This window comes from Chionomys nivalis, chromosome 11, assembly GCF_950005125.1.
Source record: "Chionomys nivalis chromosome 11, mChiNiv1.1, whole genome shotgun sequence".
Classification (NCBI taxonomy): domain Eukaryota; kingdom Metazoa; phylum Chordata; class Mammalia; order Rodentia; family Cricetidae; genus Chionomys; species Chionomys nivalis.
This window is the reverse complement of record NC_080096.1, coordinates 8,669,853-8,690,227: the sequence shown is the minus strand read 5'-3', so window position 1 is coordinate 8,690,227 and position 20,375 is coordinate 8,669,853. Positions and strand designations below refer to the sequence as shown.

General features: G+C 44.7%; 1 protein-coding gene across 8 annotated transcripts in view; it reads right to left on the bottom strand.

The window, feature by feature from the left end:
- The window catches only part of Vps13d (vacuolar protein sorting 13 homolog D), a 226,072-nt gene that overhangs the window by 143,638 nt on the left and 62,059 nt on the right, over positions 1-20,375 (bottom strand). For 7 of the 8 annotated variants that reach the window (XM_057785000.1, XM_057785006.1, XM_057785001.1 and 4 more), the window contains 8 exons: positions 18,086-18,257; positions 17,774-17,886; positions 15,695-15,907; positions 10,742-11,004; positions 9,940-10,073; positions 6,748-6,903; positions 4,421-4,631; positions 3,794-3,868 (listed from right to left, as the gene is read on the bottom strand). In XM_057785000.1, the coding sequence (XP_057640983.1) occupies positions 3,794-3,868; positions 4,421-4,631; positions 6,748-6,903; positions 9,940-10,073; positions 10,742-11,004; positions 15,695-15,907; positions 17,774-17,886; positions 18,086-18,257 (1,337 nt within the window). The remainder of the gene's footprint in view (positions 1-3,793; positions 3,869-4,420; positions 4,632-6,747; positions 6,904-9,939; positions 10,074-10,741; positions 11,005-15,694; positions 15,908-17,773; positions 17,887-18,085; positions 18,258-20,375) is intronic. The other variant, XM_057785007.1, reaches the window with a different exon arrangement.

Here is a 20,375-nt window from a genome sequence, read left to right as displayed (position 1 = left end):
TGAGGAAGACAAATAGCTAGCCCACCTTCACTGCTTTCAGGGGTCAAGGTGCTTCAGGTGATGTGATGAGCATCCACACACAACTGGCTGCTGTGTGTCTGGGGTAGAATGTCCTCTATGGGAAGGAAGAGTTGTGACAACACCACAGGTATGTACATATGTGGGTATGTGCACAGCCTTGTTAGTCAGTGTGAGTGGGCACAGAAAATGTGGTCCATGTGCACAATGCAGTAATTCAGCCACAGAGAAGAATGAGATGATGTGGCTTGAGGGAAAGTGAACACAACTGGACACCATCATATGAAGCAAAATAACTCAAGCTCAGAAAGACAAGTGTCACAAGATTTCTCTCATTTGTAGACCAGATTCCATTTAGAAACATAAAACCACAAATCTTACTTGCAATATCACAGTCCCCACCACTTATGCATGAGATCCAAGGCCAGAGGGATGCTACAAGCACAGAACGCCAAGCTCTGTAACTCAGCACCTTTCCCAGTCACTGGTATTCACTGTGATTAAAGATTTTGGCAAAATTAGCACAATTTGCTAAGTGGTGTACACCTTTAATCCCAGCTCTTGGGAGGCAGAGACAGGTGGATCTCTGTGAATTTGAGTACAGTCTGGTCTACAAAGAGAGTTCCACGACAGCCAGGGCTGTTACACAGAGAAATCCTGTCTCAAAAAACCAAAAACAAACAAACAAATAAAAAACCCGAGCACAATTTTTCCTTTGCAATTTATAGGCAGAAAGAAAGATTTCTCTGCCTACAGATCTCAGCAGCCTCAGCACAGGGCTTTTCTGGGCATTTTTTTTCCTTGCTAAAAAAAGTTTGCCTTTTTTTTTTTAGATTTATTTAATTATGTATACAGTATTCTGTCTGCATGTATGCCTGCAGGCCAGAAGAGGGCACCAGATCTCATTACAGATGGTTGTGAGCCACCATGTGGTTGCTGGGAATTGAACTCAGGATCTTTGGAAGAGCAGGCAATGCTCTTAACCACTGAGCCATCTCTCCAGCCCCTGCTTGCCTTGTCTTAAAGGAAGCAGTTTGCAGCTTCTCTGGGCACCTCTGAACCCCAGACCACCACTCCTCCGCTCTTGGCCCTTTGTTAAGTTATATAAGGGTTACACAAACACAAGCACAGGGGTCACTCCTGAGCAAGCAGCACACACAGTATGGACACATTAGCCAAAGGACAACTCGTGTCCTGGACAGGACAGAGAGAGGCTTCACCATACTTCTCAGAATGGCTTGAGACTTGAAACTCATAAATAATTTGCAGGTTTTTCCATTTAATTTTTTCAGACCATGGCTGAGCTCAAATTATGGAAACCATGGAATAAGAAGACCACAGTTTAAAAGGAGGCTATCATGCAACCTACCAATAATCAAAATGTACTGTGGGCCAGGGGTGTAGCTTAGTGGTAGAGCACTTGCCTAGAAAGTACAAGGCCTCAGACTGAATCTCCAGTACTTCAGAAAGAAAAAGGATCTCTCTCTCTCTCTCTCTCTCTCTCTCTCTCTCTCTCTCTCTCTCTCATGTGTCTGTGTGTCTGTGTGTCCATCCTCATGCCTGTATACATATAACACCTAAAAAAAGGTAGAGAAACCAAAGAAAGTGTAAAGGCTGGAAGGAAAAACAACCTTGACTGTATTGCTTTTTCTTAAGAGTAACAAAAGGTTGTTTCCTAATTTTACGAGAATTTGCCACACTGACATCCAAAGGGGCTGTACCAGCTTGCATTCCCACCAACAATGCAGAAGTGTTCCCTTTTCCCCACAACCTCTCCAGCATAAGTTTTCATCAATGTTTTTGATCTTGGCCATTCTTACAGGTATAAAATGAAATCTCAGAATTGTTTTGATTTGCATTTCTCTGATGACTAAGGATGTTGAACATTTCCTTAAGTGTCTTTCAGCCATTTTAGATTCCTCTGTTGAGAGTTCTGTTTAGGTCTGTACTCCATTTTTTTTACTGGATTATTTGTCCTTTGGATGACCAATTTCTTGAGTTCTTTGTATATTTTGGAGATCAGACCTCTGTCTGATGTGGGGTTAGTGAAGATCTTTTGCCATTCTGTAGGCTGTCGTTTTTGTCTTGTTGACTGTGTCCTTTGCTTTACAGAAGCTTTTCAGTTTCAGGAAGTCCTATTTATTAATTGTTTCTCTCTGTGTCTGTGCTGCTGGTTATATTTCCTCAAGACCCAGTAATACCACTTTCGGGTATATAGCCAAAGGATACTCAATCGTGCCACAAGGACATGTGCTTAACTACATTCATAGCAGCATTGTTTGTCATAGCCAGAACTTGGAAACAACCTAAATATCCCTCGACCGAAGAATGGATAAGAAAAATGTGGTACATTTACACAATGGAGTACTACACAGCAGAAAAAAATAATGACATCTTGAATTTTGCAGGAAAATGGATGGAGCTAGAAAACATTATTTTGAGTGAGGTAACCCAGACACAGAAAGACAATTATCACATATACTCACTCATAGGTGGTTTTTAAACATAAAGCAAAGAAAACCAGCCTACTACAAACCACAATCCCAGAGAACCTAGACAACAATGAGGACACTAAGAGAGACTTATATAGATCTAATCTACATGGGAAGTAGAAAGTAGAAAAAAACAAGATCTCCTGAGTAAATTGGGAGCATGGGGACCTTGGGGGAGGATTGAAGGGGTAGGAGAGAGGCAGGGAGGGGAGCAGAGAAAAATGTAGAGCTCAATAAAAATCAATTAAAAAAAGAGTAACAAAAGGTGGGTATGATGTGCCAGGGAAGAAGGGCACAGTGTACAGTGGGCCACAGAAGAAAGGATACAGGTTCTACACATCAGACACACCTCTCTTTAATATGCCTTAGGCCCACACTAATGGATAAACTCGAACAAATTTACTTAACCTATCTGAGCCAGTTTCTTCATCAGAAGTATGAACAGTAATGGCTATATTTCCAAGAGCTAGGAGACTCCACAAGAAAACCCAGAGCCAGGCTGGGGACAGGGATGGGGCTCACAGGGCTTGCCCACTGGGTCCCATCACCAGCAGTGCATGAAAGGCAAGGAGGCTGGCACCTGTGACCCTAGTGCTAGAGACACAGAAACAGGAGGATCAGGAGTTCAAGATGGTCCTAGGCACATAATGAATTCAAGGTTGGCCTGGGCTACACAATGCTCTGACACTAAATCAAACAAAGATGGGCCTAGTCAGATGGCTCAGTGGGTACACACAGTGGCACATAGATACCCACTTACACACACCCACACAAAGAAATAAATGTAATCAATGTCGGTTTATTTGTTTAAAAGCCCAGAGACAGAGCTGTAAGGCAGCAAGCACATGGTCATGGCTGTCAGGATCACCGCTGTTGCCAATACTACACCAGGAACCAGGACTAACAACTACCTTCCAAGTGCCAGGCATTCTTGCAGGCCAGGGTCTCCTACTCTGACTTCACAGGTAAGGAAGCACTAGCACTGAGAGGCTCAGTGACTTGCCCAAAGTCCCTAAAAAGTAGGGACCTTGATGAGGGGCAAAGGAAGCATCTGACCCCATACAGCCAGCTCTAGTTAACCTCCTGATCATAGAAAATCCTTCAGATCACAGCTATGGTCAAACCAGAATAATACTCAGCCCCGTGAGGATACACAAAGTATATTCACATTCTCAGTCTTTCTCTCTCCCTTCCTCTCCCACTCCCTCAGAACTGAGGAGGAAATGAAAAGGAACCAAGTTGTCAAGACAAATAGCAGATCATGGAGCCCGCATCCAGATTACCTTGACACACCAGGAGAGCCTTGCGACAGTCATCCATGCTGAAGCCCAGCTCCTGCAGTCTAGCCAGCTGTAACTCTAGGAGACAGTTTGACACAGATTACTCCACCGTCTGATGGAAGGGGACCAATACCATAACCTTTCTCGAGGTAAAATGGGCTCCTAGTGTAGACCTCTATCATGTGTACCTTGAACTTTCCCATCATCTCCTTATGTTGTATCTTAAAAGTGGAAGACTATCGTTTAGTGTGAGCAACACTGACTCAAAGTTTTCACAGGAAAAGTCATCTCAATTTTTAAAAGTCACTTGTAGTTGAGCTGTTGTGAGCAGAAACCTAGCTGTAAGCTGGAGTAGTTGCTGTCAAGTCATACTTATGATTTACAATCATACTCAATGACAATTAGATTATGAACAATTGATCTGTGTATAAGAAAACTGAAAAGGTTAAAGGGGGCAGCTACCAGTTTGGTGAATAAGTAAAAAACTAGGGAGACTGAGGCAGAAGGATTGCCAGAAGTTTGATGACATATCAAATGTTGGACCAGTCTGGTGCAGAGTAAAAATGAGAGACAAAAAGAGAGATTAAGTGTTATCAAGAAGACTGATTGAGTTTCCAATGAGATACCTACCCAAGACAGGATCTAAAGTGTGCCTTGACCCTTCTCTGATGTCCTCTCCAATTCGAGATGCCCCTGGGAGGCAAGTGCTGACGGAGTCTGCCTCCAAGGCTGCTGTGTCCGGGGCTGCAGCACTAGCTTGCTCTGGGATAGACTTTGCAATGGCCAGAAACAGCTGAACGTCATTATAGGAGAGTCTAATATCCAGGGCTTGTAACTGAATCTAATGGAATGTAAAAGGGAGCAACAGTTTTTAAAGTTGCTTTTGGCTTTGTGCCCCCACATCACTCACACATAATTCCCATTTTATGTCCCAGAAGTCAGATATCACCACAAACTCCTCATTTAAAAGACTGCAAAGATATTGAAATTAAGCAAATGATGAAGAGGTAGTATCTCAGTCATTAGGTAATAGTGACAAAACTGAATACAATTTTAAAAAAACTAAACTAGAATAATTACTAGAGCAATTAATACCTCATGAGATAAGAACATGGCTAGGGGTGAGGACCACCTAACGGTAATAGTTTGTTAATCCATTTTACATAGATCCATTACATTTTTTATCTCTGAAATAAATTGATCAACTGTGATGGGTAGCTTTGTCAACTTGATACAACCTGTAATTACCTGGGAGGAGTCTCAGTGACAGACTGACTGTACTGAGTTGGCCTTTGGACATGTCTCAGAGGGCATGTCTTAACTGATGTAAAGGCTCAGCCCACCTTGGGCAGCACCATTCCCTAGGGAGGAGGTACTGAACTGAGAGTAGAGAAATCGGGCTGAGTCTGAGCAAGAAAACAATCATGTATAGACTCATTTCTCTCTGCTCTTGACTGTGGAAGTTTCTGCCTTGACCTCTATATAATGTTGAACCATAACCTGGAATTATAAGGTGAAATAACCCTTTTTTTCCCCTAAGTTGCTTTTCATCAGGATATTTCATCACAGCAACAGAAATGAATCTAGGATACCTACAAAATGGATCTCTTTGCCCCTATATTGCCAGTACTCAGAGAAAGAGGTAGAAGAATCAGGAGTTCCAGACCAGCCTAAGCTACACGAGTACCTGTCAATAATAATAATAACAATATAACATTATTATTAATAAAAACAACAATAATGAAGAAATCTTTTCTTTATTCAAACTTTTACACTGGTCAAGTCTAAAAGAACCATTTCTGAAATAGGGCAGCAGAGATACTGTAAGCAGGCAAACCCGGCAGGGTGCAAAGGTCTGTGATGGAGCATTTCTTTACTCCCTCACTCAGGTTTTCCAGTGAGGTGCCGCTCAAACCCAAGAGCAGCATATCTTTCCTCTTTCAGGCCCCCATGATTCAAGCAGACCGATGAGTTACTGCCCTCTTATCAAAGAAACAACACCTGGTTTAAAGAGGTGGCTCAGGGGTTCAGAGCATTTACTGCTCTTCCAAATGACCTGAGTTCAGTTCCCAGTCCCTGTACTAGGCAGTCACAACTGCCTATAACTCCAGCTCTTTTTCTCTGGCTTCTATGGATATCTACAGACACACAGACACATATACTCACAAGCAGACACGCACGTGGGCGCACACACATACCCACACACACGTAAGTACAATAAAATAAAAAACATAAGATCGGGCTGAAGAGATGGCTCAGAGGTTAAGAGCACTGGCTGCTCTTCCAGAAGTTCTGAGTACAATTACCAGCAACCACATGATGGCTCACAACCATCTGTAATTTAATCTGGTGCCCTCTTCTGGCCATCAGACAGAACACTGTATACACAGTAATAAACAAACAAACAAACAAATAAATAAATGTACTTCTGGAGTTTGTTTAAAAAAAGAAAGGAAGGAAGGAAGGAAGGAAGGAAGGAAGGAAGGAAGGAAGGAAGAAAGAAAGAAAGAAAGAAAGAAAGAAAGAAAGAAAGAAAGAAAGAAAGAAAGAAAGAAAAGAGCAAGCTTCGGTCCTCACCTTCCCTCAATACCTCTCGGTTCCAGTAAGACCGTCTGCTTTTGCCCTAACTCGACTTCTTGACCTGAAATGTCCTTCCTCCTCTACTGGCTTATATCCTACCTCCCCACCCCACCTCCAGATGTCCCCATCCTGCAGCCATCTAAACACTATTCTTACCTGTGTTGAGTTCTGCTTCCTGTCAACTTTTATAGAACTTCAAAATGATACCAGCCTATTAAAGGGTCTTTTATCCTGTTCACACACTGCAAGATCCTAGGCAGCATCATATGCATTACAGGTGCTGGGGTAAATACGATGATACTAGACTCAGAGTAGTCAAGAATGTCTGCACAGGGGACCACGGATGCATCCGTGGGTTAGACACTGCTCAGCATTACCTCTAGGACTGGTGGGAAATCATCACTGTTGAACGCATCCATGAGCCCAGAACTATTCTGGTAAGAGGAGTTCCCCACCAGCTCTACTTGGATTTGAACTGGATCCACAATTGAAAGAGCTGTGTCCTGCTCACTCCCTAGCCGGCAAGAAAACACCTGAAAATGAAACAATACAGCAAAGGTTACTGCCTGCCTTGGGAGGGGTCTATGGGTTAGCAGCACCAGTGGACTTTCTCAAGAGTCATAAGCCCCGTGTTTTCACAGGACCCAAATCTGTTGCTGAAGTAAATGCTGCAAAGATCTGGGCTGCCACTCTAGCCTGCAGCCAACTGTAGGTGCAGTGGTCCACCTGCAGGAAAATGTTCCTAATTCACCCACAATGGCTTATAGATCTCCTGCCCTTGGATCAAATAAATGCAGGAACTAACCTAAGGAAATAATACAAAATATAGAAAATTTCACTAACCACTTTAATTGTCAAAAGAAAAAAATAAAATAAAAAAGCAAGTAAGGCTGCACCAAATCTACTTGATTAAGGATCTGCAGTCACCTAAAGGTAGGGGCTCAAAGCCGAAGTAGTGACAAACTAACCCCAGCCTTGAGAGACAGAGGCAAGAGGATCACAAGTTTCAGGCCAGCCTGAACTATACAGCAAGATCCTGTCTCCAGAAACATGAAGAAACGGGAAAAGAGGGAAAACACAGTTGAAAAGATCGTATAGAGGGCCAAGTGGTGGTGGCACATGACATCAATCTTAGGAAGGACAGCACATCACAGGTTATGTGAAAAATACAGACTCATCAAAATATTACAAAGCTAGACATGGAGACTCATGACTATAATCCCAACATTAGGAAAGCTGAGCCAGGAAGACTAAAATTCAAGGCCAGCCTGTGCTACATAGAGGAACCCTGATTCAAATGAACAAAATAATAATAATATTGACTTTCTTTTAAGGACAAGACAGAACACACCAAAATAACAATAAAAATTATATATGGGACTGCCAATTTTCCCTCCTCCCAGAATTTTCTAATTTAAGAGTGAGAGGAACATCCACTGAGATGCCTGAGCTAAGTAGGAGAGGAATGTCCAAGGAGATGCCTGAGCCAAGAACATCCCACAGAGATGGCTTCTACCTTGTCTCCTCTGTTCTGTCCACAACCCAAGGCTTAAAAGACACAGGGTGAACTGGGTGGTGGTGGCACATGCCTTTAATCCCAGCACTCAGGAGGCAGAGGTAGGCGAATCTCAGTGAGTTCAAAGCCAGCCTGATCTACAAAGAGAGTTCCAGGACAGCCAGGAATGTTACACAGAGAAATCCTGTCTCAGAAAACAAAAACAAATAAAAAAAGACACAGGGTAGAGGCTGCTTAATATTACATATGACATATCCAGGTGGCAAAGGCTACTCAAGTTCAATTACCTCCCTCATAATAATCATACCAGTAAGAGTCATGGTCCGTTAGGTCGCACATGAGCATCACTACAGAGCAGGTATTCTGAAGGGATGGATACAATATAAAACCCTACCGCCTAGCAGGCGGTGGTGGCGCACGCCTTTAATCCCAGCACTCGGGAGGCAGAGGCAGGCGGATCTCTGGGAGTTCGAGGCCAGAGCTAGTTCTGGGACAGGCATCAAAGCTACAGAGAAACCCTGTCTCGAAAAAAACAAAAAAACAAAAAAAAACAAAAAAAACACCACCCTACCGCCTGTTCTAAGCAGGCCCCCCTTACCCAAGGGCCCTTCACAGGACAGTGCTCAGCCTGAAGGGAGAGGACTCAAGGTTAACAGGACTACTGCCTCAATTGTGCACACTTGCTACGGAGCCTTCCCAAGGCTTTAGAGGAAAAGTGTTCGTTTCCTTTCCTCTTCAGGAACTACACAAAACCCCATTGTACCTGGTGGTCATTAATCAATCCCCAACTGGATCTCACTTCCAAATCCTCTTGAGAGATTATGAGAGAGTTTATAGTGTAAGACACTAACCTGGCATGTGCTAAGGGGACCTATGGTGCATGCTTTTCAGCACTGGAATCCTCTTGAGGATTATGAGAGAGTTTATAGTGTAAGACACTGACCTGGCATGTGCTAAGGGGACCTATGGTGCATGCTTTTCAGCACTGGAAAACACTGCATCAGTCCCGACAGGAGGGAGATGAGCCATGCAGAGCCAGACCACCCAACAAGGTGTTCGTAGGAGTAGCAACTAAGAGGTCACCCTGACTAGTGTCCTGAGGAGAGGAGGGTGTGTGGGGAAAGTCCTTGATGTTTATGGCTCACACTGGAGGACAGAACACAGGGAAGTAAGCTTCCAGAGTGGAAGAAAAAGCAAGGGGAGAGGCAAAGGTCCTTCACTGAATGATGTTTCCCTATGAAGAGCTCAGGAGGCCATGATGAATACGATGCATAGACCTATAATCTCTGCTACTCCAGAGGCTAAAGCAAAACAATCAAAAGTTCAAGACTAGCCTAGGCAACTGACACAATCAAAACAAAAAAGGATTGAGCTGAGTAGGGAATGTAACTTACCTTAGTTAACAGAGTACTTGCCTAATAAACACAAGGTCTTGGTTCAATCCAAAGCAATAAACACACACACATACACTCACTCTACTATACTCACACAATATATTCATATTATAAATTATATAATACTATATATAGTACTGTACAACATTATTATATATGCACACACATATAAATTATGTACACTATATCTGTATATATTACATATCACATATATTAAATATACTAGATATTTTAATCATATTGATGTATTATCTATGTATATAAATTATACTGTATTACATATATACACCTGCAGTTATTTTACAAATTATATACACTATATAGATCCATATATATATATAAACTACCACACAATACACTATGTATGTTATAATTATATATATAATCATACTATATATTTATAATATATATATATTAATTACATGCACACATATTTAAGACAAGCTTGACTCTTGGGTCTTTTCCCAGTCCTACTGACTCAAAAACTCTGAAGGTTAGGCCTAACAAATAGTAGATTGCTGGTAAAGTACTTGCCTAAGCATTCACAAGGCCCTCGGTTCCATTCCTAGCACTAGAAAAATAAGCACTCAGGGGCAAATACTTTTCTAGATGGTTCTCCCTGAAGCCTCAGCAGTGTTACAGTCAACCAGTAAACTTACCTCAATACCAAACAAACTTCCTGAAAAGGGACGATCAGCAAAGCGGGGCTTGTAGGTGAGCACCGTGGTGCCTTTCAGAATAATGGCGTTAGTATCAAAGCAGGATACATCTTCAACAACCACAAACTCCGTGCCTAGAAAGGACAATGTCATCAATCAAGGCAAGCAGGGAAGCTGGCATTACCCAGCTGTCCCAACACGAGCGGCACAGCTGCCAGGTGAGCTCTCAATGTCCTGCTTCACTGCTATCCCAGACTCAGGATCTGGCAAGCACAGCTGGACTAACCAAGCAGTGACTGGCAGAAAAGACTACTCTGTAGCTCCTCTGTCCAATAGGCATGTTCAAGACAGACAGAGAAATGACATCCTGGTCACTCTGGGAAGCTCAAGAGATACTCGGAAGTAAAGAAGAGCATCCCATCTCCAAAGGACTTAGAACCCTAGGAAGAAGAGTCAGCCGGGTTAGTCAAGCAGCACGGGCTACCACAACAGCTTTGCACAGCTGTTCACACTGCCCACAAGGAGTGCAGACCACTGATGTCCAGCTGCCACTGTTGGGAAGTGCTGATAGATTCCTATTCATCGGGTCTGGAAGATTCACTCACACTGCGTTTTACACCAGCAATCCCAGCACTCAGGAGGGAGAAACAGGCAGACCTTAGAGTTTGCAGCCAGCCTGGTCCATGTGAGATCCTTTCTCAAAAAAGTAAGAGGGCGGGGCTGGCACAGAGAAGCTGTCCTGTATGACAGGTCTGAGTTAACTCCAAACAAACAAACTGTGGCACACACTGTGAACAATCACCTGTTACATTGACCTTGACTTCCAGGTGCCTCTCATTGGACACGGGGAGGGAAGACCGCTTGGTGACTACTCCACTCTTAACAGTTTTGGGAACGACAGCAGATTCGCTGCTGGCGTTGCGGTGGCCTGCAGGAGTAACATTTTGTTTCTTAACATCACTGGGAGTGCGTAGGAAGTCGTGGACCAACAGCAGCCAGTCAAATATGAGAAACACTCGGAGGTTGTTGAGAACGACAGTGAAACAGGAGGAATCTTTTGTAGACCTGCAAGAAAAAAAAAAAAAACAGAAAAAAAGAGAATCACAAAGAGAAATACGGTGTTTCACTCTCTCCCAAGGCCTTACTCAGGACCAGTAAGCAGCAGCTAAGTGTTACTTTTTTCTTTCCTTCTGTTTTTAGGTTACCCCTATGCTATCCGAGATGGCCTCAGATGCCTGGACTCGGTGATCCTCCTGCTCAGGGGCACGCGTGTACCTGGGAATGCAGATGTGCAGGCCCCCCCACTCCAGTACTTCATAACTGCCACCTTAGAGCATGGAAAATATTCTGAGCACTGCTTTAGGAGCACATCAAGTATAAGCATTTTGGAGGTTAATCACATTTTTTAAAGAACTTATTCTATTTTATGTGTATGAGCGTTTTGCCTGCACGTGTGCCTATTCACCACACACATGCCCAGTGACCGGGAAAAGTCACAAGAGGATCTTTTGGAAGCTTTGGAAGATAGTTGTGAGCCACCATGGGTGCTGGAACTGAACCCAGGTCCTCGCTCAGCAAGAGCAACAAGTGCTCTCAATCAATGAACCATCTCTCCAGTCCCTCATTAGAGAGAGACAGAGAGAAAGAGAGCTATATCGAGGAAAGCAGGACACAGAGTCCTCAACTAACATTAGACTATAGCAAGTATTTATTAGGCAGCATCTAGAGCCTCTTTTTTCTGTCTTTAACAATAATTATTATTAGTAGTAATAACTGAGAAGGCACCAGGCAGTGGTGGCACACGCCTTTAATCCGAGCACTCAAGAGGCAGAGGCAGACAGAGCTCCATGAGTTTGAGGTCAGCCTGATCTACAGAGTGAATTCCAGGATGGCCAACGCTACACAAAGAAATCCTGTCTTGGAAAACAATAACAACAATAATAATTGAGAAGGCACAATGGCACAGCTGACACCTGGTAGGTAGAGCTGGGATACTCCTAGCCATGACACAATGCACAGTACAGTCCTATAGGAGCAGCCTGATCTGAAATACCAATATAGGCTAAGCATCCCAATCCAAATACCCAAAATGCTCACATCTGAATTGAGAGCCTTTGGATGTTCTTTTCATTTTTGTTGTTACGTGTATTATGTATGTGTTTGCCTGTATGTATGACTTTGCACCACATGTGTACAGTGCCCACAGAGGCCAGAAAAAGGCACTGGTCCCCTGAGACAGAAGTTCCAAAATGGTTCTGAGTTGTCACCTGAGTTCTGGGAATGAAACCTGGACATTCTGCAAAAGCAGCTGTTGAGCCATTCCTCCAGCCCTGCATATTGCAAGGTTTATTGGAGATGTTTAACTGGCAAAGCCTATGTGAATTCTCCAAAATATGAGGGGGGAAAATCCAAACTCCAAAATGTTTCTGGATATAGGCCCTACTTTTAAGGAATAGCCACCCTTCAGTGTTAAGGCTGCGAAAGGCTGGTCCAGTAAGAAGAGCAAAGGCTTTGAAGTTAAGAGGCCCAGAGTAATCTTGTCCCTCTCAGGCTGTGCTCTCACATATAAAATGGGAACTACTAATGCTGTAAGTGGAAGCAGCAAGCACGTGGCAGGTGCTCCCCCAATCACTCCTCCTGTCATTCCTGATGGCAGGCCTTCTTAGAAGCTCAGGACGGCTTCACAAACACCACGTTCATATACCAGTACTATCTGGCTTCTTTAACTGCAACTAACCTCGAACCCCAGACCTTTTAGCCTGAAAAGGACATTGGTCACAGGTGGATAGCAAGCACCCTACCCTAGAGTAGAAATGGGGCAGAGGGATGGGCAGGAGACAGGGACTGGTTTTGTAGTCTTTAAGGTTCCCAAGAAAGACTCTCAGGCCTGGTCTGCAACCCCAGTGTCCTCAGAGTGATGGCCAGCCCTATTACCACACTAGCAGGCAGAGGCAGGCTAGCGAGGTCACAGGGTCTGGGAGTCGAACTTGATTTTGTGAAGCCAGGGACCCTGGCTCTGGCTGCTCCATTTACTCGCTCCCCAGCCTGCCTGGGGAAGGCTGACTTGGGGGTGTGCCTGGCTCGACGCCTCTGGAAAAGGGCACGGCAAGGCACAGTCCCTTCTCTCACACAGCGTCTGTCACAGAAACACTCTACCCTTTTGTAATGGACAAAAAATGTTGCCCTCAGTAAAATTTTTCCACCCCATTCTGAGCAGAGATTGTCAGGCCTTGGTGCTGACTGGAAAGTCAGTGTGTCAGACCCCGTTCTGGAAAATATTTCAAGCCTGGAAACACTGTGAAGTAATTTATATTTCACATACAACATCCCAACAGAAGAGCGATTCTTCCTGAAGCAGCTCACTCCTCTCACTAACAAGGGCATGCCTGTTAGCAAAAGTCAAGGTAAGAATTGATTGTTTGGCTCCATGAATTTATATGCCTTTAGTATTTTTTTTTAATTGAAAAAAAATTTTTTTGCCTCCTCCCCGCCTCCCATTTCCCTCCCCCTCCTCCCGCCCCTCTCCCCCTCCCCCCACACCTCTTCTCCTCTCTCTCCAGTCCCAGGAGCAGTCAGGGTTCCCTGCCCTGTGGAGAGTCCAAGGTCCTCCCCCCTCCATCCAGGTCTAGGAAGGTAAACATCCAAACTGTCTAGGCTCCCACAAAGCCAGAACATGAAGTAGGATCAAAACCCCGTGCCATTGTCCTTGGCCTCTCGTCAGTTCTCATTGTCCGCCATGTTCAGAGAGTCCGGTTTTATCCCATGCTTTTTCAGTCACAGTCCAGCTGGCCTTGGTGAGCTCCCAATAGATCGGCCCCACTGTATGCCTTTAGTATTTGCACAGAATAATACTTTAGGCCTCCTATATATTAAAGACATGATGAGGAGGGGACAAAGATCTGACTATTTAGGAAGTAAAGCAAACACCAAACCACCCCTCTGCTGGAGAACCAAATACAGGGAAGCCTCCCGTTCTGAGAAACATCTTCAAAGGGGCTGCTAAACACACCCATCGCATCCCAGGCTAACTCAGCCAGTGACGAAGATCAGAGGCCATGAAGAGTTAGGGAATTCAGTTCTGATATCAGAGACCTAGATCTAACTTGTGACTACTAGACTCTAACCTGTGCAATCTCCCAAGTCATTTGGACCTTCTCCAGGTGTGTGTGTAAAAGGGGGTGGAGTTGCCCATGTTAGCAGATCTGGAAGCATTCAAATGGCAGTAGGTAAGATGCCTGGTTAAGGCAGGGGCCAGCAAGAAGCCACCAGCACTGCCACTGTTGGGCTCCTAATGTTCCCACAAAGGGATAAAATGTCTCCTCTGCTTGGCCTCCTAAAGGAGAGACCAAGAGCTCCTCCCTTCCAAAGCTAAGCTGGGAGGAACTCCTGGGTGGCACACTAAACACCAACCATACAAGAACAGCCCTGAACTGTAAGAATCTCACACTATAGCAGTCAGTGGTTCTCAACCCTTTCAAACAACTATTTCACAAGGGTCACATAGCTGATATCTTGTGTATCAGATATTTACATTAAGATTCATAGCTGATATCCTGTGTATCAGATATTTACATTAAGATTCATAACAGTAGCAAAGTCACTGCAAAGATGCAGCAAGGAAAATAGTTTTATGATGGGGGTCACCACAACACGAGGAGCTGTATTAAAGGGTAGTAGCATTAGGAAGCTGAGAGTCACTGACCTAGAAGAGCATGAAAGGGTACAACTATGACAGCAGTAACAGCAGTAGCCGCTTCGGATGACAACTGACTTGCCAGAATGACTCAGCTCTTGCTTCAATCCATAAAAGAGGAAAGTGAATCTCAAAGCTCAACAAGGAAACATAGCTATGGAGAGGAAGACTAAATCTTAGGGCTAAGGTCTGTCTCATTCTAGAACATCCCCACCATGTCGACCCCATCCCCCGCCCCACTGCCTCCCATGATATCAGACTCAAGGAGTCCTGCGTAAATGACTGTTCTGTCAGAACCGCCTTCCTCTCATGTAGACCAAAGGCCCTGGCGTGGGTTTTTTCCTTAAACTCACATAATTTCTTCCTTCCCAAGTCACTTCACAAGGAGGATCTGGCTCAATGTCAAACTACTTTTTTAAGGCAACAGAGACACCTTTTGGTGAGTCCATGATACTGCAAGGGAGCTGGTGAGAGATGGCAAGTGCTAGTGGGTGCTGGTGGGTGCTGGTAAATGTTGTTGGGTGCTGACAGGTGCTGGTGGGTGCTGGTAAATGTTGGTGGGTGCTGGTGGGTGCTGATAAGTGCTGGTGAGCCTCCAATTTTTTCATCCTTTGATGTTCTAAAGCCAGTGGACTTGACCTACTGACCACAGAAGGAAATATCTCCACAAGGAAAGACAGAGTTGGAGGGCTGGAGAGATGACTCAGCGGTTAAGGAAATTGCTCTTCAAATGCCAGCCCCCACATGACGCTTATAACTGTCTGTAACTCTGAGATGTGGCACTGTCACACAGACATACCTGCAGGCAAAACAGCAATACTTAAAGTGAAAGTAAATAAATGAAAAGAAGGAGGAGGAAGAAAGATTAGGGTTGGGGGTCCAAGTGTGAGGGTACATGCCTGTAATCCCAGCACTGAGCAAGCTGAAGTAGAAGGATACTGACTTCAAGGAAAGCCTAAGGCTACAGAGTAAATTTCAACCCAGCCTGGGCTACACAGAGAGACCTATGGGGGCACAGTGGGACAGAAAAAGGATGGCAGAGCTGCAGTCTGCCTCTACTACCTGAAATGCAGTTCAATCTGAATGGAGCCCTGGGTGGCGCTGCTGCTCTTGGAGGGCTGAAAGATACAGTTGAACACATTGGTCATGCCAGGGCTGGGCTTCTGCCCAGCATAGCGGGTGTCAAATGCCATCATAGAATGGGAAACCAAGTTAATGGACTTGGTCTGGTTGGAAAAACTCTCATAGAGCAGCTTACATTTCTTAAAGTCAAATCTGAAAGGAAAGAAAGCAAACGAAACGTTAAACACAATCCTACCTTACAAAAATTAAGTTCAAGTGTGGAACAAGAGCACCATCAACAATGTATGAGAGTCCCTTTCAAATCTGTGACCCTGCACCAGCTCTGCTCACAAGCCACTCAAAATGCAGTTAGTGGTAGTGTGCTTTAAGCCTTTTCCACTCGCAGGGAGGTGATTATATCCACAGGAATGCACACAGCACTTAGTAGTTGCTCAGTACCATTATGATGATGATACACAGAGTCAGAATCACTGAAAACCAAAGGGTGCAAAAAAAAAAAAAATGCCAGCTGGTGGTATGCTCACCTTTAATCCCAGCTCTCGGGAGGCAGAGGCAGGTAGATCTTTGAGCTTGAGGTCAGCCTGGCCCACAGAGTGAGTTCCAGAACAGCCAGGGCTACACAGAGAAACCCTGTCTCGAAAAACCAAAAAGAAAAAAAAAAAATCAAAAGAACTAAAAGTGCAGCCAAGCACCAAAAGAGTATCTGGAGAGAGAGAGAGAGAGTATCTGCACTCCCCCCTCCCCCCACACACACACCCTAAAAATACAGTTCGGGACTCAAGTTCACCATATCATGGCTCCCTCAGCTGAGCGGGGAGCAGGCCATGCAGGTTTTGAACAGAAAGACAGGTCACAAGTGCCTCAGCGGAGTATTACTAGCTCTGACACCCCATTTTCAAATGCAAACCAACTTTCCACCCATATAACCTTGGACTAGTAAAATAAAAATTAAGTTAAAAACCAAAAAAATTATATATATTTTATATACATAATTATTTATATATACACACACACAATCAACAACAGCAATCTATCTGGAAAACTGGAATATCAGCTACCCAATTTAGGGACAAGGGAGAGCTTTCAGGGTAAAAATACAATGCACTCTTCAGAATCCCACTCCAGATTCCTCCACCACAGATTCCCACACCTACTCTAAAAAATGAGTGACAGAAGTCAACAACCCAGCCAGCAAGAGCCCAAAAACAGAGCAGCTGCTATGTTGCTTCCCGGGGTTTCCAAGTAGCCAACTCAGCCCAGTACTGCCAATTGTCAAAACAGTTCTCATTCATATTCTCCACCTATATTCTGTCAATTTTAAAGCATTGACTCACAAGGCAGTCAGTCACCAGTGATGCACTGCTCAGAACTGGGTCAAAACTGTACAGACACAGGGCAAGGAGCCCCCCAAATCCCTCACGCTGGTCAGACTATGATCCAGCTCCAAGTGTACCAGAGCACTGAAGTGCCACTCAAGGCTATCCCAGAGCTCTTAGTTTTCAATCTGCCCTGCTCAAATGCTCAGCACATGGGCACAATGGCACACCTATGTCCCAGTTACTCAAGGAGGCTAAGGCTGGGATCCTGGCGTTCAAAGTGACTCCACCAGACTCCACCTCAAAACCAAAAAAACAATCAAAGTAAATGTTCTGTCACTCAAGAGACAAAACAGCAGAGCAGCCTGTCGCCCACAGTGTTCCAGCGTGAGGGAAATCAAACCTCATAGCTCTAAGTCACCAGAGTTTGGGGCAAGCTGTTAAAAGGGCATAAGTTAACCTGACTTGGCTGATAACAATCAAACTGAAACTTCTAATAAAGTACTTGGGGGCCAGCGGCACAGCTCTATGGAACCTGATCAGCAGCAACAAACACACACCACACACCGTCACTCTCATGCACGTACAAACATGATCACACATACATGCACACACAGAGAGCACTTACACACTTCATCAGCCTCAGAGCACCGTTTCACTCTGTCCTCCACTAATATGAAAAGGGTACATTCCCACATCGTTCTTACTGCCAGTAAAACCACAGAGCTAATCCAAGTCTGACCTGGCTAGGGAGCCAGTGCCTTCTTTTCCTTTCGGATCTTTGAGCTCCAGGCTCACGTTCACCATGTCGATGAGGAAGCACATGCACGTGTACACCTCTCCGCTCAGCACAGTCTGTGGAAGGAAACGCTAGTCAGGCCTCGGGTGACAGGCCGATCTGAAGGTGAGCCCAGAGGTAAAGAATCTAATCCACCTGCTGTCCCACCCACTCCCCCTGCTGCTCTGCTGCTCCCTGCCTTCTTGGAGGAGTATCCACATAGGTGACCATCCGCTGGGACTACAAGTTACAGATGCACACAGTCTGCCTACTCACGTGTATCCTTGGATCCTGCAGGTCGTAAGGCCGCATGAACTCTTCTATGGGCTCCCCCAGGTTGTTCTCCAGTAAGCCTCGGATCAGCTTGTATTTATACAAATCCAGGGAGCAGTGCACAGATGACAGACTGCCATGGACAGTTATGTCTGCCACAGTGTGACTTATTTCTCTATGAGAAAGAAAGGAGGCCACTCTCAGAAATAAGACACTAACTGCCTTGGTACAGCACAGCCAAATGTAAGGCTACAATGGGTTACCTACATTATCAGCCAGTTATAATCTTAACTTCTGATGGCAAAAAAAAAAAGTCATGTATCTCCAATGATCAAGTTACTATGCCTGCCATGCTTTAACTACAGAGAGACTTTTAGCTCCCAAATGTACATGGAGAAAATCCTCAGATCGGATGAGCTGGGGAAACAGGCTCAGTACTAGAGCACTAGTCTCACACATATGGCCCTGGGTCCATCTCGAGCATGCCAAATAAGTGCATACATAAATATGAAAGTATACATACAAATACATATATGAGCTAATTAATGTTTTTATTTTATATATGTGGTTATTTTGCCTGTGTGTATGTCTGTAAGCTGTACATATATGTGTATAGTGCCTACAGAAGCCAAAAGAAGAGATCTTATTGTAATATTGAGTTGGAAGTCACCCCAGCCCCTGAAATTGCCTGGGACTTGCCAAGCACTTGGACTCCAATTCCCAGCCTGCCAAGCACTTGGACTCCAATTCCCAGCCTCCCAAGTGTTTGGACTCCAACTCTCAGCCTGCCAAGCACTGACCCCTCTCCGGGGAGAGTCAGGACCACTCCCACAGGGTATTTAGGCTCACCAGTAAAAGGAACCTGTAGTTTCAGGTTTTGCATGTGCTCTTCCTCTGTCTTCCCCTACCATGCTCCCAGCCACCTGAGAGTCTGGCATTCATTAAACATGGCATTTTTGATTCGGTCTAATCTGGTTTGATTGGAGTTCTTGGCGCCGGCAGAGAGGTTCTGTTAGGAAATATTCCTAATACCTATCTCCTGGATATGGAGTTATAGGTGGTTTTCAGTTGCGATGTGGATGCTGGGAATTGAACCCAGGTCCTTTTTGAGCAACCAGTGCTCAAAACTGCTGAGCCATCTCTCCAGCCTCAAGTTTTGTTTTGGTTTTGAATTTGTTTGTTTTTGAGACAGTTTTACACTGTGGCCCAAAGTCTTTAACTCATAGCAATCCTCCTGCCTCAGTCTCATAATTAGCCTAGTAATAAGGAAAATCTCACAAGAGTCAGAAATAGCTTAACTATTCCAGCTGAGGGAGTAACATAGATCAGATGCCCAGCTCGTAGCTCCAGCTCCCATGGTAGATGGAAGAAGAAACAAGTCTTTCCTCCTGAGCATGGAGGACACTCACTAGGACAACACCTGACAGTGCCTGGGGGAGCAGTGAGACTGAAGATGCCCAAGGCTGCTGGGACGCACATGCCTCATGCTAAGACTAAAGAGCTCCCTCTGCCTTCCATGGGTGCAACAGACATCATGGGTCCTCTGTACACAATGTCTGAATATATGAACTCAAAGGCTGTGATTTAAAGAGAAAGATGTGCAATGCTATATTTAAAAAAGAAAAAAACCTGCTCTAGGGTTAGGGATATAGCTCAATGGTAGGGGGCTTGCCTAGCATGTACTATGTCCCTAGCCTTGATCTCAAAACTGCCAAAAATAAGTAAATAACTTTGACTTGTCTGCAAGGGAAAACCTATATACAATAAGCTGCTTTGTTTTATTTAATATACATGAGGGGTCAGGGGTAAGGTGTATGCTGAGTGCAGGTATCCAAGGAGGCCAGAGGTAGGGAGCCTCTGAAGCTGGAGTTTCAGAGAAGCCACTTGACATGGGTGCTGGGAACCGAACTCAGAACCTTTTAAGAATAGAACACGCACTTAACCACTGAGCCATCTCTCTAGTTCCACATTGTTTTAAAGACCTATAAAGCAATCAACAACGGGCAACAGAAAAGCACTGCCATGTGGTGCACTCGTGGTGGGGAGTGGACAGCACACCTGCGGGTGGGTTCCCACCGGGCCAAAGAGCTCTGCCACCCCACACAGCTCCGAAGGGAAGGGGAGAAGTTCAGAGAAGCAAAGAAGAAATGCACTTCATAAAAACATTGCTTGCAAAGAAAACCAAGAGTTCAGTTCCTAAATAAGAAGCTCTTAGGCTGGCCAAGCCAGGCTCATCAAATAGAGCCCATGCCAACCATAACTGGACACCAGCCAGGGAGCTCTGGCATAACAG